The sequence below is a fragment of the Phragmites australis genome, chromosome 10 (genome assembly GCF_958298935.1).
Source record: "Phragmites australis chromosome 10, lpPhrAust1.1, whole genome shotgun sequence".
NCBI classification, from domain to species: domain Eukaryota; kingdom Viridiplantae; phylum Streptophyta; class Magnoliopsida; order Poales; family Poaceae; genus Phragmites; species Phragmites australis.
Window position 1 is genome coordinate 14811009 of NC_084930.1, and position 23785 is coordinate 14834793.

At 46.0% G+C, this 23785-nt stretch overlaps 2 protein-coding genes across 3 annotated transcripts; both read right to left on the reverse strand.

Moving 5' to 3' along the window:
• Window positions 1-458: 458 nt before the first annotated feature.
• On the reverse strand, window positions 459-1230 carry LOC133931270 (uncharacterized). The gene has a single exon (XM_062378122.1). It carries the CDS (start codon window positions 1185-1187, stop codon window positions 858-860), a length of 330 nt encoding a protein of 109 aa, XP_062234106.1. The 5' UTR covers window positions 1188-1230; the 3' UTR covers window positions 459-857.
• Window positions 1231-5260: 4030 nt separating this feature from the next.
• On the reverse strand, window positions 5261-18127 carry LOC133883668 (uncharacterized). 2 transcript variants are annotated; one of them, XR_009902938.1, is made up of 5 exons: window positions 17828-18127; window positions 17580-17738; window positions 7477-7737; window positions 6222-7017; window positions 5261-5766 (listed from the first exon to the last, which is right to left on the reverse strand). XR_009902938.1 is itself a non-coding variant. In XM_062323039.1 (5 exons), exons 1-5 carry the CDS (start codon window positions 17918-17920, stop codon window positions 5677-5679), a joined length of 1236 nt encoding a protein of 411 aa, XP_062179023.1. In that variant the 5' UTR covers window positions 17921-18126; the 3' UTR covers window positions 5261-5676. The 2 variants fall into 2 exon arrangements, 1 of the variants encoding a protein (XP_062179023.1); XM_062323039.1 differs by having other exon boundaries at window positions 6385-7017; window positions 17828-18126.
• Between the last annotated feature and the right edge of the window lie 5658 nt (window positions 18128-23785).

Consider the following 23785-nt stretch of genomic DNA (forward strand, 5'->3'; position numbering starts at 1 on the left):
CGTGATTGAAAAAGCGCAGCGGTTGAGACGGGCCGTAACATCACCTCCGTCCATCCCAGCTTCCCCGGCCACGAACGATTGACAGCGACAGAGGAACTCCAGGTTGCGCATGAGAAAGCAGTAAAAATTTGACCTGCACATCCTCGGTAGTACTCCTATACAGTATAGTAAGACTCACGGGAATAGTAGAAACGTAACGTTTCAATTTCAAAAACTTGGGCATTATATTCGAGGTACATACTTCATGAATACATATTACTCGTAGCGATCCAGCGCATACATACAATAGCAGCACAGTTAAAAGGAAATTAATACATACATACATACATACATATATATATATATACATATATATATATATAACTTCGAAAAGGAAAAACAGTAAACAGTAGATTGATTGCATATTCGGCCACACGAAATTGAAATTGATGAGCTACGAATGTCACCCATGGCTCCAGTTTAAGTGAAGCCGTGCACTGTTAAACAATCAGGGGAGAACTGAACCAGATTCAGGGCCTGGTTAAGTTACAGCAGGGCATAAGTTGCCATCTCACCGATATTTACAAAACAGAGAGGGAAAGCAGAGCAAAAGCTAAAAAAAGGCGAAAGCCAAAGAAGAAGAAATAAAACATGCAGAGATCTATACTGTATATGGGTGTTGTTCATCCTCGAAAGCTAGCACTAGTACAGTGAATTCTTTCTTGAAATAAGGAAGGCCACTCCCTTGCAAAAAAAAAAAAAAAAACCACGAGAAGCCTCTCCATGGATCCAAGCGGCAAGCAACAAGCACAAGAACCTACACCTACACGCGCGGGCGGAGGAGATCCGAAGCTAACGATCGAGAACATCTTCCGGTGTCAGCCTAGGCCGCTGCACGCAGTCTCCGGGCACTCGAGGATGCTCTCGAGACGCGGCCGCCACCCGCCGTCGCCGGCGCGCGGGGCGGCGGTGTCCTTGATGTCGCGCACGTGGTGGAGCACGTCCTCGAGGCTCTGCTCGCCGCTCTTGAGCTGCGCCATGAGGCACTCCAGCTCGCCCCGCGTCAACACGATCTTCACCTTCAGCCCCTCCGCCGCAGGCGCCTGGCTTACCCTCCTCATCTCCGAGAGGCTTTCAGCTTCCTCCTCCGGCATCACGTCGCCACGCCGCCTCTGCTGCTTGGAAGCCTTGTTGAGGCAGTTGCCCATGGCGAGAGTAGGATGAGTGCTGGCTGTGTTGCGCTGGTGGCCAAGAGGTGCGGGGAGGGGGAGGGGGGCGGGCCGTTTTATAACGTGGAGTTGGTGCTTGGTACTGCGAGCGTCAAAAGGGGAAGGGCATGCAGCGTGGTGCCGGTGCGCGCACATGGTGGGGTCGGCTCGGCTCCGGTCGGCGTCGGGGGATTGGTGACGTCTGAGCTGTGGTTGCTGCGGCTCGTTGGGTGCGTGCAGGGCTGGCCGCGAACAGCAGGCACCGCACGCTTTTCGGTCGGTTGGTCGGTCGGTCCTCTGCAATGTGGGTCCCTGACAAGATCTTCGGGCGTGTGGACCCGACCTTTTCTTGTTTTTGAGAATACTAGAATCGGATCGGGTCCTCCTCAATGGTCTGTTTACTGTTCCCTCGCCGGGGCTGTGTACATTAGTAAAACGAACTCAACTCATGCAGATCAGCATATGGATGGAGTTTAATTTCATGTCAATTTCAACTCGACTAGGGACAATATGGTTCATACATTTTCTAACATTCTTCTTTTGCCTGCTGGCTTTCCCTGATCTACTCATTGCTGTTGCCACTGTGCTCTCATCATAATCAGAGCAGCCAATAAACACACAACGCAGGGCAGCTGATGGATCAAGCTCATAGCTAGAAAGATTTAGGAACACCGCCGGTCGATCGGTCACTCATTGGCCTGCTGCAGCTATATACTACTCACTATAGATTAGCGATACCTGTTGGGTTGGTAAGGATGGATATGGATCGATGGACGATCCAGCTGCACGTGAACCCAGCAGGTGGCCTGGTCCGAGCATTGATCCCTGCATATTTGTCATCACCCGATCAAGCGTGTTTCCTGAACATACACCACACGTAACAACAAAACGGAACCTAACTACTAATACAACCTCTCTCTTTTACCGTAAATTAGGATACCAACACGTTCTCTAATATATAGGTCTTAAGATTACTTTCTATAGTTATTTCTCAATAGAATATGTTAAACATATACTCATATGAAAACATTTTTCATGACGTATCAATTATACCATTTGCATATGTTAAATCATAGCAATTTTATATGTATCAATGATTAAAGTTTTCAAAATTTAACTTCACGTATATATTATAAAATGACATCTATATTTCAAAGCTGAGGCAGTACCCAGAAAGTAGTGCTGATATTCTGGTTAGGATTTGGGCCGAGCTACGCATGCACTTGTTGGATGATCCAAAGTTTATGAACACCATTGGAGTTGGAGCTTCTGATCACTGTTATCTATACCCGGAATGGTAGCTACCTACAAATGAGTCCAAATAGCCGTAAAATCCTGCAGGAAACGCTCTAGATTGGATTTATATTTACGGACTCCCCAAGGGTTGGAATCACGGAGAGCAAGGGACAAGCTAATAGCTTCGCTGACCTGCCCTAGCTAGCCAGCTAAAACTATAGAGAACCGATCGACGCAGACAAGCAGTAGTACCTCTCAAGATTTTTGTATAATCTAGAGTGGTACCTCCCAGGGATTGTAAAAAACACTATAAATATATACCAACGTTCAAAGTTGTGCTTTCATCGCTAATTTGCACTGTAATTGTTGATGACTCACGAATGTTTGACTGTACACATGATGGCTACCACATTCAGTGGCAGGTAGACGGAGTAGTATCAATATAATGCATGTGTAGTCGGTCAGCAATTGAAGCCGTCAAAAGCTATCAGATCATTGTCGGGTTATTGAACCATTAATATAAGCACGATCTACCGTCGCCGATTGTTAACTAGAGTTGTCACATCGATTGGTCCATGGATGGAGTTGCAAGTGTCAACCATAGGTCAACGAAACAGAGAAGGAGATGATCGAGCAGAATGGAGTTGCCAGCCGGGTTTCGTGGCGCGCCACATCAACCGTCGCTGCAGGTTCTTAATCCATGCGACATGTCCCTGGTTTTCGCTGATAACCTCTCATTTCTTAATCGCATCGATTGGTTGTCTGTCGGTCTGAGACTAGATCCAAAAGTTCCCGACAACTCCAGGTCGATCGACTGCATGTACAGACAGAGAGGTTGAAACGAAAGTACTAGAAGAGACTTGTAAACATCTCTGTCTCTGCCCCACCACACGCGAGTTCATGTGAATGAACTGATTATGTTATTAGTACGTACCTTACCTATAATTAAGGTCTAGTTACCACATATTTAATGTGCATGTTTGATGTTTAATTCCTAGTTTATATTAATGTGCACGGTGAGAAAGCTACCTGCGCCATTATCGTACTGCAAATTCGACGTTTTAGCTGCATGGATAGCCTACTGAAACTCTGATGATTATTGCGGAAAAAAGAACAATTGTTTATGAGAGATTGATTTCTTGTAGTACAATCTATCGAATCCAAAGGAACTTGGTTCCCATCTGCTGTAGATTGCAACTGAGAGTTTTGATTCTTCTGACAGTTTTGTAACATGTAGAGAGATGTCAGTCGCAGGCAGCCTTGCACAAGTACATGCATATGCATATCTCCTGCTGCTCATAGTACGAGAGAAGATCTGTGCGCCATCCAAGCGCACTGTTATACGAGTACGGTGCTACCACCTCATGCGCACGAGACAGAACAGAGGACAAGTTACAGCAGCATCTTCAGGCAAGAGCAAACAGCCTCTCTATTCCCACTGCCGATCCATTCGTGACAAGCAAGGAGCCAATGACACCACCAGCAATATAATTCTTCTTTGAGACAAGACCCGAGAATAACTGATAGTACAAGAAAAAGTACCAGATTAACAAGCCGCGAAGATTGAGATGGATCGCCCACGTCGGAACGATGCGTCCAAATCAATTCGAATCATGATTCATGCCTGCTGCTGCTACGATACAAGAGCAAGGACAAGAAGGCGATTCGGGAGCAAAAATAAAGAGAAACGAAAATCCCCGCGAGATCACGGGCCACGGCGAAGCTGCACATCGGCCGATCGGCGGTTAATGGACATGCGCGCACAAAAAGGAGCGAGGCAGATTTGCTATGAATCACGAATGGATTCCTTGTGTTCCAAATCGAATGTTGTCATCAAGAGGTCGTGTTTCACGGTAATGGAAATTGGGTTCCTCCGTGTTAGAAAAAAAAGTGGTCGTGTTTCATCAAGAATGCCTTCCCCTTTTACTTCTCAAAGATGGTGCAACTATAGAAGGAAATGGGCGGTATAAATTCCGTCATGTTTCGATCCGTTTTCTATAATTTTCTCGATGTTTTTGGATTTTAGGCTTATATGGAAATGGGATGAAAATATTTTTGTTGTTTTCTCGACCGCATTATCAGTATCTTATTTTTAACTTGAAATTTTTCATTGTGATTCCTATTCTTTAATTGAGATTAAATTTCACATATCACAATTTAGCCAACAGGCTAAGCCCAACTAGCAAACCAAATTTCATCCAAACCCCAGTGGCCAAGTCTCAGTCGGCTGGTGACCTGCCAATATCGTTCAAGCTCATGCGCATGCGCCGTTTTCAACCCTAGTCTTTTTGTGTAATTGTGTGTTGTGTCGCAAGCTACGATATGGTGGTTGACATGTCACTATGTGGTCTATCTATACATGGTATAAATTACTTTTATAGATGTGAATTAATTATATGTTGTGTTGATACTAAAAGCTATGATTCTATAGGTTAGTGTTCTCAGTCAATGTGTTTCTATTCGAATTGGTTTGTTTTTATATTAAGAGATTCTCAAGTTCGTATCTGTTTTCAAATTTTCTGTTTTTTTAAAAAAAATATAAAAATAAAAAGAGTTAAAGATTTTCCCCACCGTTTTCATCCGGAGTGCGTCCACGATGGGAGGCTGTTTGGGTGAAGGCTTTTTGGCACAGATTTGTGCTTTCCGTGTTGTGCTTCACAGCGCAATCGAGTTACTTTGCTGTTATAACACATAATGCTTCCAACAGACTATTACCTCAAGTTCGAAACAGTTAAGGGGCTGTATGGACGTCAAAGTCTCTGAAAACCATGGTAATAGTCATCATTTAATTCCGCACTTCTTATAAAACCCATGGTAATAGTCATTGCAAAAGAGAAGGTGGTAACAGTTATCCATGCAATACCACAGCTTTTAGAAAGCCATGGTAATAGTGATCCTTGTAATAATCTTCGCAGGGAAAAAGAAAAAAGAAAACCACGGTAACAGTCATCCGTGTAACACCACAGTTTTTAGAAACCAGAGGGATTTTTTTTTCAGTGATATACGCTGGTGACCATTCAACTGACTTATCCACGTGGATAGGCCATGAAACTTAACTGAAATCCTGCGAATCCACATGGATGGACCAGGGTTTTATCCCCTCAAGACAAGGCCTCAGGGGAAACTTGTACAGCTAGCAACATTACACAAGGAAGTCCACTAGCACCTAGATAACAACTCGAGAGTTTAGTGTACCCAACTTGGGCCTACATTATCCAGCGGCGGAGTATCTGCCTCAGGAAAGTAATAGAGGTCAAGATAACCTCTGTTTCTTCTTAGCAAGATTCTCGAAAACAGCTCGTATGTCTTCAGATGTTACTGGTTTTGATGAATCGAATGATTCCTGCTCAAATTATCAAAGAAAGAAAAACATCAATAAGGCAACTGGATAAATTAGAGGCAAATGTAATCTTTTTGCAGTAAAAATGAGTCTCTTAGAATATAGATTGCAACCAAAAACGGTATGGCCGTAAAGACAAAATGAAACAGTATTCCTCTTGTGAATGTAAAACCCCAACAAAATGAAATATGTGAGAAATGAAGAATTTAATAAGTTTAAGAATCAGCTGCATGAAAACTAATGCATTAACAAAACATGTGAGCAGATTTGAAGGCCGCAAAGGAGTTCTGCAGACCATGTTAGAGCAACGTAAGAGAATGGGACTATTTCAGAGCAAGATAGCCTGACTTAATCCATACATGTGAAGAGTAGTGCTAGGAAAAAGGTTTGTTTCCAACATATTTGCATGCATGCCGCATATTATTTGTCATGTTCAAGAGATACAGAGTAGTATTTACCAGATGCTCTTAAGAATGTCTCTTTGAGTAGTGTTTCAGAAAATGTCCGTGTTCACTTCTTTGATTGGTTGCCATATGTTTTAGCAAGGAGTATCAGGTACTCAAATTCTTTAAGTTTCGCTTGTATGGGATATTCACTTATCAATTAAGAGGAGATTGTTACCAGAAAGGACTGAAACTCATTCTTCATATCATTAATGCCACTCAAGATTTCTATCTTCTGAACATGGTTAAGTGAATTGAGAAAGTTTGTCTCGGCTCCTTCCTGCTGCTCCAACTTCTTCCCCCTCTTCTGTTTGGCAATCTTCTCATATTCCTCAATAGAGTCCTCCTTGTCAGTAAGATATGCAATACCTCGTTGCGCGTAGAAGTTGGTGCATCTTTCGCATCTACATAGAGTATCTCTCCATCCTTTAGACATGAAAAAAGGCATATTTTTCTCTGAATCAGCTGAAGTTGCAGTTATATCCATTCCTATCTTGCAGTTGCTACCAGAACTGTTATCAAAATTGGCTTTCTGAGGAACTGATATATCCTTCACACAATTATCCTCAATATAGGTCTTCTCGCTATCCATATGATCAAGAGTACTATTTTCATGTTTCTCGGTGCTATCATGACTTGAAGGTCCTCCTTCCATCACATTTGGACCACTTGTATCGGCTTGTGGTGCAGAATTCTGCTCACTAGAAGCCCAAATTGCATCTGGATACAACTTCAAGAAATAGCAAACAGGTGAGCATTTATGGCATATAAAATCCTCGTAGAGTGGCTCCCCTTCCTCATCTCGTGGTACCTGCACCACAAGAAAGTAATTAAGCATGCAGTGATCGTTATGTTCAGCAAGTACCTGAGAACTAAATAAAAGTTGCTATGTTTCATCCTCCAATGGATATCTGAAAAAACCTTTATTGACCAAACGAAGTGAGTTTACAGACATGCATGCAATTCACACCATCTGATAAAGTACGAAAGGAAAACATTACTAAATCAATGTGTAAGCTAGGTGCATGGTTGATCATTAGTTCCAAACAGCATAACTATTGCAAGGACGTCTAATGTCAGAATACATTATCTTGAAGTAGAAATGAGGTGAGTACAAGAAAATTTATCTACACATTACAAGGATAGAATGACACTGTTGCAGATATAAGTGATACAACCATGCAAAGTTTCACACAGAAAACAGTTAGCTTTCTTATACACCAGCAGTTAACGAATATGAACACATTAAAGATCATGGAAAGTAGAGAACCTGTTTAATAGAGTTAAGACCAATATGATCCTCGTGAAACCAATCCTCACAAATACAGCACTGTATCATCTCAACTTGCTCTTTGGCTTCTGGATCAGGATAAGGCCTACCACATGTGCAATAAGAACCTTTGAAGTTATGGTTATAAGAATTTTCTTGATTCTCAGAATCTTTCTCAGGGCAAAGTTTGCAAAAGCGACCACCAAACTTTGAGTTGCCACAGTCACAACGAAACTTTCGTTTTGTCCAAAGTTCAACAACCTTTAGTTAAAAAAAAAAAAGAAATGGAATCAAGAATTAACTTGAAAAGTTGCAGAAGATACTCCGTAAATAAGTAAAAACAATGCTTCATTTTCCGAATTCTTTTAATGCGAGATGGCCAAACTGAACAGGAGAAAATGTGAAAACAAAATTGAAATCAACAGTGACAGGAGTCGAGTGATCACATGCAGTACATCTGCCATGCAATTGAGTTACTTCTTTGTGAAAGGCCTACAACCTCACGGGTAGCCCAAGAACTCACCCAAGACACGTACACTAGTAGTGGTTTTTTTTCTTGCAATGGCTTGCTGCCTTTTCTGTTTTCTTCTCAATTTATACACTGCTAACCACTACAATATAGCCTGAATCAATCAGCTAATAACTACAGTTATTACTGCTTTAATTGGCTATTATTTTCCCTAATCTGCTAGCTGAAATTCTGCACACTAATGATTGTGAACCTAGACTAAACCTGGACACTAGCAAGCGCCTGTACACATGCGCACACATAAGGCTTATTGCTAACAATCTCCCCCTAATTCTTGTGTGTGGACTTGGAATTGATGTTGACCATTCCAATCCTAGAACGAAGCTCATGGAATCTGTCTTGCCCAAGTGCCTTCGTTTGAATGTCAGCGAGCTGGTCCTTAGTGTTGACGAAATCAACACTAATCCTCCCATCTTCCTAGCACTCCCTGATAAAGTGGTAGCGCACATCGATGTGTTTGCTACGTTCATAGAAGATAGGGTTTTGTATCAACACTAAGGCTAAGTTGTTGTCAATCTTCAGCTCGACGGTGTCGGCGTCCCTCCCCTTGAAGTTGCCGAGTAGCCGAGCCAACCACACCGCCTGTGTGGCTGCGGTAGTGGCAGCAACATACTCCGCCTCACAGGACGAGAGTGCCACCACCTTTTGCTTGAGAGCGTGGCAACTCATTAAGCTGCTACCGTAGAAGAACAAACCGCCAGATGTACTCCTCCTTGTGTCAACATCGCTGACGAGATCGCTGTCGGTGTACCCGACAAGTCGTGCCCCCGCTATCTTCCCGTAGTGGCAACCAAGACTTAACGTCCCAACCACATAGCGCAGGATCCTCTTCACTGCCGCCATGTGTTCCTCCGTAGGCCGCTCCATGAAGCAACTCACGTACCTCGCGCTGAAAACGAGGTCCGACCGCGTGTGGACAAGATAACAGAGGCTTCCAATGATCCTCCGGTACTGAGTGACGTCCACCTCTGCCGCCATGCTGTCACGGCTCAGCTTGAGCTGCTCCTCCATGGGGGTATGCGCAGGGTTGCAGTCCTGCATCCCCGCCATCTCTAGGATACGCTTGACGTAATGCGCCTGGCACAGCATGATCCCGCTGCTACTCTGCTGCACCTCGATGCCAAGGTAGAAGGAGAGCAACCCAAGGTCGCTTATCCTGAACCTCGCTTTCATCTCCTCCTTGAAGCAGTTGATCTCTGCCTCGACTGATCCAATGATGATCAAGTCATTCACATAGACCTCGAGGAGCAACAGCGAGTCGCCATGGCCACGCCTGTACATCGCCGCCTCATGCGGGCTCTGCTCGAACCCGAGAGTTCGCAATACCATGTGCAACTTCTCGTTCCAAGCCCGCGGCGCTTGCCGCAGCCCGTAGAGCGCCTTCCGCAGGCGCAACACCTTCTGTTCTGCTCCGGCGACGATGAAGCCTGGCGGCTATGCGACATACACCTCCTCCCCCAAATCGCCGTTGAGGAAAGCCGACTACACATCCATATGATGCACCGGCCAGCCATCTTGCGTAGCAACCGAACGGACTCAAGACGAGCAACGGGTGCGAATACCTCATCGAAGTCAATGCCCGGTTGCTGCACATAGCCCTTGGCGACGAGGCAAGCCTTGTGCTTGATCATTGCTCCTACCTCGTTCTTCTTGAGCTTGAAGACCCACTTCAGCCCAATAGGTCGATGCCCATGAGGAAGCTCCATCAGCAACCATGTCTCGTTCTACTCGATGGAGTCCATCTCCTCGCGCATAGCTGCCTGCCATGCTGGATCGTGCTCTGCTTTAGCGAAGGAGCACGACTCTCCCTCCTCGCTGACCAGCAGCAGCCCCTCGCCATCGGCGACGCGATTGACAAGGCTTGGTGCCTCTCCCCCTCTAAGCACGTCGTCGATGCGATGGTAACGGAGAGGGGAGGAGTTGTGGTACGCATCCAGCCTGTCGAAGTTGTTTGGCGGAGAGACCAACTCCAGTAACGAGGCCGCAGCGGGAGCAGCCCCTGTGGGCGTGGACGACACGCCAGCGGCGAGGCCAGCGCTAGATCTGTCCCCGCGGATGTGGGGGTTGCCTCTGCGGGGAAGACCGACTCGGGAAGAGCTCCTGCGGGTGCAGTCTCCACCCCTGCGTGCGTGGCCCCTGCCCCTGCGGACGAGAAGGGCGCGGATGCGCCGCCTGCAAGGGGGCCCGACACCCCTACGGGCGCTGTCGATGTGCGGCCCACGGGCGAACCTGTGGGTGGGTCCACCGCGAAGGATGCCCCTACGGGCGTGGGTGACGAGATCACCACTGTGGGCGCCGGCGCAGCAGGATAAGTGCCTTCTGCGTTGCCTGCGGACAGAGCCAACACGCCTGGGTGGATGTAGTTGACCACTGCCTCCACATGGAAGTCAGGTGTGGTTGTTCCACCGTCTTGCAGCACCACCTCCCAGTCCCAGCTGACGTCCTCGTCAAAAATGTCGCGGGAGATGTGGACGAGCCGAGACCGGGGCTCGAGCATGCGGTACACCTTGGAGCCATCCTCATAGCCGATGAAGACCATCGGGGTGCTACGGTCGTCGAGCTTCTGCAAGCCTGGTCGTGTATCCTTTACATAACCAAGACACGCGAATGTACGCAAATAGCTTACCGCCGGCTTGCGCCCGTGCCACACCTCAAATGGCGTCTCGCCGTGAAGACTCTTCGTCGACGCCCGGTTGAGGAAGTAGACAGCCGTGGTCACAACCTCCCCCCAAAATTCAGCGGGCATCTTCCGCTGTTCCAGGAGGGCGCGTGCGGTGGCGAGGATGGTCTGGTTCCTCCTCTCCACCACGCCGTTTTGCTGCAGCGTGTACGGCGTGGAGAAGTGTCGCTGCACGCCGTGGTCTTTGCAATGGCGCGCGAATTCAACGGAGGTGAACTCACTGCCATTGTCTGTGCGTAGAACGCGGAGCTTGTGCCCGCTCTCCACCTCCGCAGCAGCATGGAGCTTTGTGATGGCCGCTGCAGCATCACTTTTTGCTGTGAGAAACGCCAGCCACATGTAGCGGCTGGCATCATCTACCAACAGCAAAAAATAGCAGCGCCGCCTGGTGTTGCCAACGTGATAGGGCCGCAAAGGTCGCCGTGGACGAGGTCTACGACGCCCTCTGCGCGGTACTTCGCCTTGGCTGGGAATAGGGCTCGGTGATGCTTCGTCATGACGCAGGTGTCGCAGAGCTGCTCCACGTGCTAGCCGCGGAAGACCACGCACCATGTCCTGGCGACCAAGCTGGTGCAGCGCGTCGAAGCTAATGTGGCCGTAGCGAGCGTGCCAGCGCCACGAGTCGTTGTGCTGCACCGTGATGTTGAGGCGTAGGATGTAGAGCCAGTTCAGCCCGCGGTTCACCTTGGCGATGAGATGGCGCCAGCGATCCCAGATGCGCAGCACGCTATCCTCGATCAGCACCTTCGAGCCACACTCATCGAGTTGGCCGACGTTGATGATGCTTTTCTTCAAGCGCGGGATGAAGTAGACATCGAAGAGCGCCTTGTGCTCGCCTTTCTTCTCGACGAACAGCATCGTGCCACAACCGTGGATCTCGATGAGCGATTCGTCGCTGAACCGTACGGTTCCCTGTACCGTGCGGTCAAGCTTGGCGAAGACGTCGCTGTGGCCCGTCATATGGCTGGTGGCGCCGGTGTCGAGGTACCAACCCTCCTGGAGTTCATCGGCGTCCGCTTCACCGAGGAACGCCTGCGCTCTCGGTTCATCGAGGTGGATTGTTGTCGACGTCGGCGCGGTGTCATCGTTCAGCGTGCAAACCTGCACCATCAGTAGCGCAGGCTCGTAATCGTCTTCCTGCACGAGGTGCACCTAACCTCGCTTGGGCTGGTGGCAATTACGAGCCCAATGACCGGTACGCCCACAATTGCAGTAGGTGTCGCGGTCGTCGTTGCAGGTAGTGTTCTTGCCATCATCCGCGCCCTTCTTGCGCGAGCCACAGGAGCAATGATTCTTGTCATCACCTTTGGCAGACCTTTCCTTCTGGCGCGCAAGCCACTGCTCCTCCATGAGCAGCAGCTTGCCATCGAATGTCAATGGCAGCACCTGGTCCGGGTCGAGGCGGTCCTACGCCGCCTTGAGCTGTCCCGTGACCTCGATCGTCAGCGTTGAGATGTTGAGGAGCGTTGAGATGGAGAGCGCGATCTGCGCGAACTTGGGTGGGACAACCCGCAGGTACTTGGCCACGACCTTGGTGTCGTCGACCGGATCACCGAGTACCTCCAATTGGTGGACGATCCAGGTGAGGCGCATGGCGAAGTATTTCTTTACCTACTGAAATTCTCTAAAGATCTATCACTGCACACTTGAGAGATCTCTGTCTCCAGCCAATCAAAGCGTCTATAGCAGCTCCGCCGCTTTCTTTTTATGAAGCGGCTTTCTCAATACGAAAGAAAAGGCCTAGCTTGCATACAAGTTTATGCAAATAGCATGACATTGGCTGTTGCTTGCCATATTGGACTGATGCAGCAAACAAAAAGGAAGACTAGTTTCAGCGAAGGCTGGATGTTTTCCAATGTGCCAGTTCCTTCCCAATCGTCACTCCAAAAAGTAGAGTCACCAACACGCCAGTCCCCTACGTAGTGGAGGATAGGCCGTTTCGGAAAGTGACCGATCCCTTTTTTTGCGGTGGAGACAGATTCTCTATGTATTCATAGTCCTGGGAAATCTGAAACAGTACTAAATAAGACAGTTGCGAACATGCAAAGAAGAGCTGATTCTTTCACAAGCGATTGTGGGCATTCATAGAATATGAGACTAGTGCCTTACTTGGGGATCTTCTTAAAATAAAACAGATGTCCATTCAATCGGAATTGAAAACAGAATACTCATCTTTATTGAGATTCCACGTCCAACATCTGAACGGGGACCTTCTCACCCTGAGCCATGTCTCAAACATATCCTTAGGGTTCTCCATCTCCGGGGGTCCAGGGTCAAAGTGAAGAAACCTTCTATTCGTTTCAAGGGACCCCATCTCAAGAGCCTAGGGCTTTAAAATTCAACCAAGAATCTACTTTCCCCCATGCTCCTCGCCAGCCATCTCCATCCGTCGCGCCAGTAGTAGTGAAGTTCCCACTCCACGTCGGCCGGCCGCCATGAGGTTTTCCGAAGCTTTGACCACAAGGAACTTATCTATCTCCTTCTCAAACTTGATCGCCTTTTTAGGGAGAATAAAAGGACACTCTTTTTCCATTTTTTCTCTCTGGGCCCTTATCGGCTTCAATGGCCTTTTCTTGGCACAGATAAACACTTTATGCCCCCACTTCCCTGCAAAATCTATTTCCTGCTGCTCCCTTCTGCATTCCGTGGCTTTATGCCCTTTCTACCTACATCGATAATAGTGGATTCAGCAGGAACTTAAACAACTCATCATTCATTTCTCGATCAATTTTGAACCTTTGAGTCAAAAAGTCCTTCCATGAATCTAGGGAAGGAAAACCACCTCTGACTTCACCAACTCTTCCTTTCTTTGGTCGAAGGCTTCCGGTCAAGATCCTTTTTCCTATCTATTGAAGATGCAAAGAGAGATGCTTCTTCCTCTTCAAGTTGGAAGTGCAAGAAGAAATGCGGTAAATAGGAGTTCCATCTACCACGCACTCGCCCCACACTCCAGCGAACTTCAGCATCCATACTCAGCTAGGGGGAAGGTGCTGGGGACACTATGAACACACATGTACTTGGTTGACTTCACGTCCCGTCTCACAACCGGGTAAGATCAAATAAACAAACAGCTTGCTTGCCCAATCCCTATTGAGAGGATTTCTTGAGCTTGAACTTCCTTTTGTAGCTCCGCTCACAGGGACTTCTTTTCATCCGCAATGAAGCTTATACCACCACTTGGTCAGTAAGGCCTGATTCAAAAAAGATCAATCACCCCCTTCCCTACTTCAATGGAAAAGGGGGAATCGCCCTTTCACAGCCGCCCCTCCACAAAATTTATACCTATCCTTTCGCCTAAGATGATCACGAACGAAGACAGAGAATTGCGTAGATAGGAGGAGGAAACGAACCAACCCGGGGCCCCAAACAAACAAAAGGGAATGAGAGAAATGATCGGAACGATTGAGGAAAGAAAGAGAATGGCGGCCCCTTTCCTTTCGCCCAGGGGGCATCGTCGTCGGGGACAGGCTTCGAGGGTTCTTCCATATTTAGATATAGAGATAGATGATGATAGAGATCTAGATCTATCTATAGATAGATCCTTTGAGAAATTTCTATTGATCCGCTTTCAAGATCTATGAACAAGAGAGAAAAAAAAATATCCATGTAAAAAAAAAAGAGATGAATAGATAGGGCTGAGCCGATAGCAGGCCTGGGTACGATGATGGGGCGAGAGAGGGAAAAAAACCTTCGGGATGGATCGGGAAAAGTGACCTCTGGCTCAGCCCACGACTCCCTTCCCTTCGCATAGCTCAGGTGACTCCCTTCCCCCTTTTTTCCCAGAATGAATTCGCCCGACACGACGAATCCTGCCCTCCTGTCTTTCTTTCTCATTGAATGAACCACTGCCTGGGACGCCCCTATGCCTATGAATTCAATGATTTAAGGGCCCCGGGAGGAAACTTCGGAAAGAAAGCCTACTGGTTGGTCTGGTTGTCCCCCCGGCGGTGCCCGGGCGGGCCTCGGTTCAATCTTGCCGATTCTACCTAGACATGGCTCAAAACGAAGGGGTAAGGCCAAGTGTTCTTAAAACAAAACTCTCAGTGCACTTCGGAGCACGGTCTTCCGTTAGGTCCTTTACGGACGACGAAAGCCCCTTGGCTATACTCTACTCTTCGCCTCCGGCTGTTCTGTTCTTTCCTTTTGGCTCGGCGGAGCTGAGCTGGGTTCCATTACACTCTGTAGGAAATGCATAGACAGTCCACGCAGCAAACCGAGGCCCTGCGTGCGCCGTACGTACCGCCTACGAATAATAGGTAGCCCCACCCCAGGCAGAGTTTGTGAGCCGTGTAATAGGCGACCATTTCGCGCGGTTCGGGGGGCACTTGAATAAGCCGCCGGCACCCGGCTGCGTCTTTACCCCTATCCAATTTTTGGGCCAATTCCCCCTTCGTACTACCAAAAAATGGCCTCCTGTCGTCGACCCTGTCCACGCCACCCTTGTCCACGGCCTCCCAGAGGCCGCGAGCTTCAAGCATCACCTCCATTATCACCGACCACTCGACGTAGTTGTGCTTGGTGAGCAGCGGGTACGCGCCTCCGACATCTCTCACCACGCGCTGTACCACAGGCGCAGGAGCTGCAAAAGGGCCATCTTCACCCACCATGACACCCTACTGATACCAATTGAAAGACCTACAGCCTCACAGGTAGCCCAGGAACTCACCTAAGACACACGTACACTAACAATGGTTTTTTTGTTGTTGCTGCAATGGCTTCCTGCCTTTTCTGTTTTCTTCTCTATTTATACACTGTTGACCACTACAATATGATCTGGGTCAATCAGCTAATAACTACAACTAATAACTACAGTCATTACTACTTTAATTGGCTATTATTCTCCCTAATCTGCTAGCTGAAAATCTGCACACCAATGATTGTGAACCTAGACACTAGCATGCACCTGGACTGAACCTGGACGCTAGCAAGCACCTGTACACATGCGCACGCATCAAGGCTTATTGCTAACAATTTGCTACAAATGCTGCAGCGTACTAACAAGACTTTAGACACCTAAGTATCAAATACCAATTCAGCAACTCTATAAACACTGCAATAGCTGCAATCTAACAGATATCACCAAGAAGGCAAGAATAATCATGACTTTAATCATGCCTCGAAGTCATGATGTATAAAGCCAATGAATAAATTGTCCACAACAGGCATAAATATGTGCGCACAGTTTCTACCCTTCAATGAGTCTTCAATTATGTAATGTGCCATTAATAGAGTTGAGAAGTAGTGGTAAACATACGAGTTAATATCCCAACAAAGAGTATAACTTTTGAGAGATGAGAGATTTGAAACTTTGAGAGATGAGACATTTGAAACTTTGAGAGATGAGAGAGTTCTATGTCTTTTGTGCTACATTTACATTGTTATTTTGGTTTCCTAATATCCTAGAGTATAACTTTTGAGCTACATTTACATTGTCATTTGCCAATATAATTTCCTAATATCCTAGTCTATGATGCGTGTATTCGCCACGCCGATGTGTGTATGGCGTCGTCACGCCGCGCGCCATAAGCACTATAAAGGTGTGAAGGTGGTGGATCGCCACGCCTCGTCACACCGCTGTAACAACTATGTTGTCTCCTCAACCACCTATGTCAACCAATGAACAAGGATTGTAATTTGTAGCAAACACTAAATGAGGCAAGGATACATAGCTACGCCTGTCCTTGAAATCGTATAACAACAAACCAAAAAACACTTTTCAATTCCTAAAAGTACAAACAAAAAAATAACAAAGGGGGCATTTCTTTCATATAAGCAATTACTTCATATGTCCCTAAATTGCTATCAGTCTAGCATCTTGCGCAACAACTAAGATATGCCTACAAACAACCATATTATGCTCAATTCAAGACCTTCATGAGGGTAATCCATTCCTTAGCATGAGGATGGAGAAGGCTACTTATTGCGCTTTGGATATTATCCGTTATTATAGCTTGTCTACTCAAGAACAAGCGAAAAGGTAAGTTGGTAATCTATTAGCCTCCTAATCTTAAGTGAGATACCAACATTGCAATTTTGATTGAATGGATCAACTTATTTAGTTTAGATTGATAAAAGGGCCCTAAAGATCGCATAGAAGGATCATAAATCAATCAAACCATTGTTCTATGAGCCCATAATTCTACTTTTTTAAGTCAGAATATGCCTCACACCAGCTAAATAGTGATCAAACATTACAGGGCATTGAACATTGTTCTACCAGTATAATGAAGCTGCTCTTTCCATAAGTAGATAGTAACATTGACTCATTGAGCATGATTCCCATCCACAAAAGAACAATAATTGACTAGTCACAAGCTACTTCACTCACCTAAATCGCCCACTAGTCCTTTGTCTAGAGCCCATAGATAATTTGCTTACCACTAATGTAAGACTTGAATCATAAACTGATAAACCGCAAAAAAAATCTTTAGTTCCAGTCAAATGCAATTGGTTCGCATTTGTGCGACAAACTACATCAACCTATACTGCAAAAAAAATTGTAACTGCTGTTTGAAGAAATGTATCTCATGTACAATAGGTATTTTGCGTTCACTTGCCAACAATCATAAACACTTCCAAAAATAGCTTATATTTTGCTGCTATGCAAACACAAAAGGGCATGCACAATCTAGAAAACAGCACGTTGCAGCGTAATACACTGCTATAGCACGTGGAACCACTGCTGGATCCAAACTACTCATCTGTTCAGGAACGCAAGCTGCCCCAAAATAACCCCCACCATATTCTGGATCCAAACTGACCATACCATCTCACCCCTACGAATGAAGAACTAATCCGGCCACATCGCGAAGTAACCCGCTAAAAAGGAAAAAAAGTGATATTTTCTCTCTTTCGTTTAGGAACGAAATGGATCGGAGCAGCAAACTGGTTCACCTCATGGCCGTCGTGGCAGGCGAGGCTGCAGGCGGTGCAGACCCCGGCGACTCCGTCGGGCACGCATGTGAGGCAGGAGAAGACGGCCTGGCGCTTGAGGTAGCCGCCGCCGTAGGTGCACTCCTTGCCTTCGTCCCCGCCCAGCACCAAATCCGCCTCCTAGGGTTTAACAGTAAGAAAAGCATGACCGAATCCACCTCAAATCGAATCCAATAAGCATAGGAGAGGGGGTGTTCGAGATGAGGTACCAGCTCCTCGGCCTCGATGCCCTCGATGTACTCGCCGATGGTGACCGTGGGCTCGGCCTCTTCCGCGAAGGCGTCGCCGCCGTTACCCGCCATGGCTCCCGCCGCCACCGCCGCCGCCGCCGCTGCCGCCGGGATCCTAGGTTAGGGTTAGGGCTTGGTGGGGAGGCGAGGCACCGGGCTCGCGAGTGCGCTCGCGCGATAGGATTGGGGGAGAGAGAGGGTGCTTGAGAGCTGAGAGAGAGCAAAACGGGAAAGGAATAGAGGGAAAGGAAGGGATTAATGTAGAGAGAGAGTGGAAGCGGAGGAGGTGCGGGTAGAGAGAGAAAGGGGTTATTTTCGTGTGGGGACGGCTTTCTGAGGCTTTTGTGTGGCTGAGATGTGGGGTTACATTCGGTGATCGTGATATGGGGCCCCTGCTGTCGGTAAGTGGGTGGGTGGCGTCCGCGGGGCGGTGCTTGGTGTTTCTAATGGGGGGCGGGAGGTGCCACTTTTGGTTTCCCGCCACGGCGATGCGATTGGGCCGGGCGGGCTCGCTGGAGGCGGTGACCCGCCGCAACGAAGCGCGCAGGCGCATAGTGGTTTCGTAACGCAACGAGATGGTTGTCCGGTCGGGCTCGTTCACGGCAGCCTACATTTCACTTTGACCTGATCTCAAAAGAAAAATAAATTGCACTTTGGTCTGATCTAAAAAAATACATTGCACTTTTATCTTGCTCGTGTGTTATCGTCTTGATTGGGAATTTTAGGTATATTTCATGGCAAAAGTCGACTTAGGTCCTTAGCATAGCCAGGCGCTGGCAGAAATATACGATGGTGGTCTCAATTTTTTTTTTTAAAAAAAAATCTATATTATAAGAAGAGCAAGACAACAAACATGGCGACCAATATAAACCAAAGAGATCACTTTTTTTTAATGACTTGTCAGGAGAAGACTCGCAAGGAGTCTGGTGGCAAAGCACCAAGGTAAATGCTGAGCCGGCGGGGATCGATTCCTTGTCGTGCATAATTCCCTATTAAGGCCTCCAAAATAGGCCGGGTAAGAGACCCTGATCTAAAAAGAAAGCATGTCAGGACAATAGAGCTAAAAAGAAAACACTATTTACCACAATAATGTTTCCTTATAGCCGATTGACCAAAACAATAACACACACAATAGGGAACACACCAATATCATCCTACAAAACAACATAGCATGTTGCATAGCGACATACCAGCACCGACTTGACCACGATGGACCTTAACCTTTGTGATGATGAATAATAGATAGTTATTATATTCGAGCGCCTCAGAGTTTCCTGTAATTCTCGAGACATCTTTATCCTAGGAAGGGAATCCTTAGATTAAAAAATAATTCGTAGGTACTCAAGGCATCCCGTAACCAGGAGGATTTATCTCCAAGAACATAGAGGTGAAAGTGCATCTAGGCCCCCTAAGTGGGTTTTAGCTTATTGATGACAAAACGATTAAAGAACTAACATGCTTAGTGAGTATTGAACAGGTATGAGCATTAGTTGTGAAGGTAAATGACGTTTGACGCCCGTCGAAATAATTGAAGAATCAACGAAGGATATAAGATAGGGCTTAAATTCTTTTTCTTTTGAAATTGAGTCTAGGATAGATTTTTCTTTAGATGGATGAATTCATTTGCTTGATTAGTGTCTCAATGCTCAAGAGATTCTTTAGAATCACCCAATTGAGAGACGCATTCACTCACGGACACGAAACTCTTTCTGAAGATCTTCTGAGTCCGGAGTCTCCGGTGTTCACCGGATACTCCGGTACTCAGCGTTCAGCCGGAGTCTCCGAGCTAGACTCCGGCAGAAGGCTCTCGGTTAGCCTTTAATCTTTTTGATAAAAAATAGTAAAGACCGGAGTCTCCGGTGTTCCCCGGATACTCCGGTAAAATCTTTTGTGTGCAGTCGGAGTCTCCGAGCTAGACTCCGGCAGAAGGCTCTCGGTTAGCCTTTAATCTTTTTGATAAAAAAAATAGTAAAGACCGGAGTCTCCGGTGTTCACCGGATACTCCGGTACCTGGAGATGCCGGAGGATCCGGCTAGTCTCCGGACATAGTCTGTTTTGGAAAATCTGTCAGGACCGGAGACTCCGGTGTTCACTGGAGACTCCGATAATGAAATAGAACTGTAATGGCTAGTTCTGACACGTTCGTGACCGTTCTGACGCCGTTTTTGGAATTAGGACCGGAGACTCCGGTGTTCACCGGATACTCCGGTAAGCTCTGACAAAAACAGTAACGGCTAGTCTGTGAGAGAGGGCTATAAATGCCTCCTCTCTCCATATCATTTAAGCTTTGCTGTGGCTGGTTTCCTTGAGAACTCTTGAGCACTTAAAGAGCATTCAAAGCCTCTCCAATCATCTCTAGAGCAAAACTTGCACAAATTTGAGAGTGTGTGTTTGGAGAGGGTTCAAGCCACTTGAGTATTGATTTCTTCATCGAGCATTTACTGCGATCATCTCCTTTGAAGCTTTGGGTTTCTAGAAGGAAAGGAGTCGCCCGAAGAGCACCCAAAACTTGTGGTGTGCCTCGGGAAGTTTGTAAGCATCTTCATATTGAGTAAGAATTTCTAGCTTGATCTTTGTGGTCGCTAGAAGATGATAGGGTTGGAGAAGACCCGGCTCTTTGTGACCTCCTCAACGGAGACGTAGGCACTTCTTTGTGAGGTGGCCGAACTCCGGGATATATTCTTGTGTTCTTACTTGTTAAACTTACTTGATCGTGTGCATTTGGTAGTTTGTCATTTAATTTGCTATAGTATTAATCCTGCTAGTTTCTAACTGTTATTCTAGCTTAGTAATATCTACCTGACCTAGTGCACTTCTTAGAATCCAGCTGTAGCCTTTAGTTCAAAGTTATTCTGAAATTTCCTGTCAGGCCGGATACTCCGGACTAGACCGGATACTCCGGACCACACCGGAGTATCCGGACTTCACCGGAATATCCGGCTGTTTAATCCGCTGTTTTTAGTTTTAAATTTCAGAAAAGCCTATTCACCCCCCCCTCTAGGCACTTTCAATTGGTATCAGAGCCTAACCTCCTACAAGGCTTCACCGCTTGGAGGGAATCATTATGTCGACATCCGGAAGTCCGAGGGGTCCGAAAGATGATCCATCAAGAAGTGATGATGGTAATGGTAAAGGAAAGGGAAGTGAGATTCCTTTCAATTATGATCGTTTGAATTCTTCTAGCAATTACATTTCCGTGCCTTCCGGACGTGCACCATTCTTCGATGGTACACATTATGCCGCTTGGAGGCACAAAATGAAAATGCACTTAATTTCTCTTCATCCAAGTATTTGGAAGATTGTTTGCACAGGTTTTGAGCTGCCGGAGGAAGATCAAGAGCTCACCTCAAGTGAAGAACAAAATATGCATCGCAATGCTCAAGCTACAAGTGTGTTGCTTAGTGCCTTGAGTCTGGAGGAATTCAACAAAGTGGATGGACTTGAGGAAGCTAAGCAAATTTGGGACACACTTCAAGTTGCTCATGAAGGGACTACAAGTGTGAGAGAATCCAAAATAGAATTGCTTGAGGGAAAGCTAGGAAGATTTGTGATGGAGGATCATGAAACTCCTCAAGCAATGTATGATCGAATGATGGTGCTTGTGAACAAGCTAAGAGGACTTGGAAGCGAGGACATTGATGATCACAAAGTGGTCAAGAGACTACTTAGGGCATTTGCTCCTAGAAATCCCACTTTGGTGACGCTCCTCCGTGAGAGAAGAGATTACAAGAGGCTCACACCAAGTGATGTGCTTGGAAGGATTCTTGCTCATGAGCTCATGGAAGAAGAAGCTAATGAAGTGAAGATTCATGCTAAACAAAGCTCAACCTCAAGGCATAAAGAAATTGCACTCAAGGCAAGCAAAAGCAAGCAAGTTCAAGAATCAAGCACAAGTGATGATGAAAGCTCCGAAGATGAAGAAATGGCGTTCTTTGTGAAAAGGTTCAAGAAATTCATGAGAAAAGGAGGCTATTCAAAGTACAAGAGAGACATGCCCAAGAAGAGAACATCAAGAAGGGCATGCTATGAATGTGGCGAAATTGGTCACTTTATAGCCGATTGTCCAAACAAGAAGAAGGGAAAGGACAAAGAAAACAATAAAGTCAAGTCATACAAGAAAGATAAGAATAAGATGTACAAGAAGAAATATTCGGGTCAAGCTCATATTGGAGAAGAGTGGGATTCCAACTCCGACTCGGACTCCGATGATGAAGGAGTCGCCACCATTGCTATTCATGAGCTTACACCAAGAAAATCACTCTTAATGAGTGATGATGATGATGATGATGATGGAGACTTCCCAAAATGCTTCATGGCCAAGAACTGCAAGGTAAAATCTCAATCCAAGCTCCTAGATAGTGATAGTGAGTATGATAGTGATTGTGATAATTTGTTCAAAGGTTTGAATAAAAATGTCATGGCTAAAATAAAGGAGCTAATGGATACGATAGATAGTCATGAAGAGACCCTTGAGAGACAAGAAGACTTGCTCATCCTTGAAAAGGAGAGAAACCTTGAACTCGAGAAGCTCTTTGCTAAAGAGAGAAAAAGTTGAGAAATTGTCTAAAGATTGTGATTTAACCAATTCCTCAATTGCCGATCTTAAGAGTAACAATTTCGTGCTTCAAGAGAAATTATCTTGTTTAGATGAAAATTATAGAACTCTTGAAACACAAATTGATATTCTTAAGAAAGACTCTTCTAACTCTAGTGAAGCAAATTCACTATCTAATGCATCTACTAGCAATGGTTGTTCTCGTTGTTCTAACCTTGAAATAAATGCTTGTACAACTAATATTGAATCCTTGCAAGCATTACAAAAGGAAAATGAGAGGCTAAATGCTTTGGTCAAATATGGGTGCATCAAAACTTATAAGTCAAAGGATGCACTTTACAAGACTATTCAAGCCAAAGACAATAAGCTAAAGAGAGGTCTTGGTTTTGACCAATATACAAGCAAACCAAATGATCGTGTGGTATTGAAGAGAGTGGAATGCCTCAAGTTTGTCAAAGGAGGCAAACAAGTTAATCACCCTACTCAAACAAGGCAACCGAAGGCTCATGCCCCCCAATGTTCTTTTTATGCTTCATACATGCTAAAGAGAGACCACCGTGGTAAAGTGGTTGCTCTCTATGTTGGTCCCCGCACAAGAGATAGAATTGTAAAAGGAATGTGTGGGTGCTAAAAGTGCTTGTGACTAACGCTAAAGGACCCAAACAAATTTGGGTACCTAAAATAAAGGCATAACTTTGTTTTGTAGGCATACTCCTCCGGTGGATCAAGTTGGGTCATTGATAGCGGATGTACCAATCATATGACCGGGGAAAAGAGTATGTTCTCCTCCTTTGAAGAAAATAGAGGACCTCATGAAAACATCATCTTTGGCGATAATGGAAAAGGAGAGGTAATGGGACTAGGTAAAATTGCCATCTCAAATGATACTTCCATTTCAAATGTCTTGTTAGTAAAATCACTCAATTACAACTTATTATCCGTATCTCAATTATGTGAAATTGGTTATAATTGTCTTTTTACAAATGAGGGTGTGGTCGTCTCTAGAAGGGAGGACGCCTCTATGGTCTTCACGGGCAAGTTGAAGGGTAAACTCTATCTTGTTGATTTTTCAACGGATGGAGTGATGCCTAAAACTTGCTTGATGGCTAAGTCTAGCATGGGTTGGCTTTGACATCGCCGACTTGCTCATGTTGGCATGAGGAATTTGTCCAAACTTCAAAAGGGCGAACACATTCTAGGACTAACGAATGTGACTTTTGAGAAAAATAGAGTTTGTAGTGCATGTCAAGCGGGAAAGCAAGTTGGAGCATCTCATCCCTTGAAGAATGTGATGACCACTTCAAGACCATTGGAACTCCTTCATATGGACTTATTTGGGCCAATCACTTATATAAGTATCGGAGGTAATAAATATGGTTTAG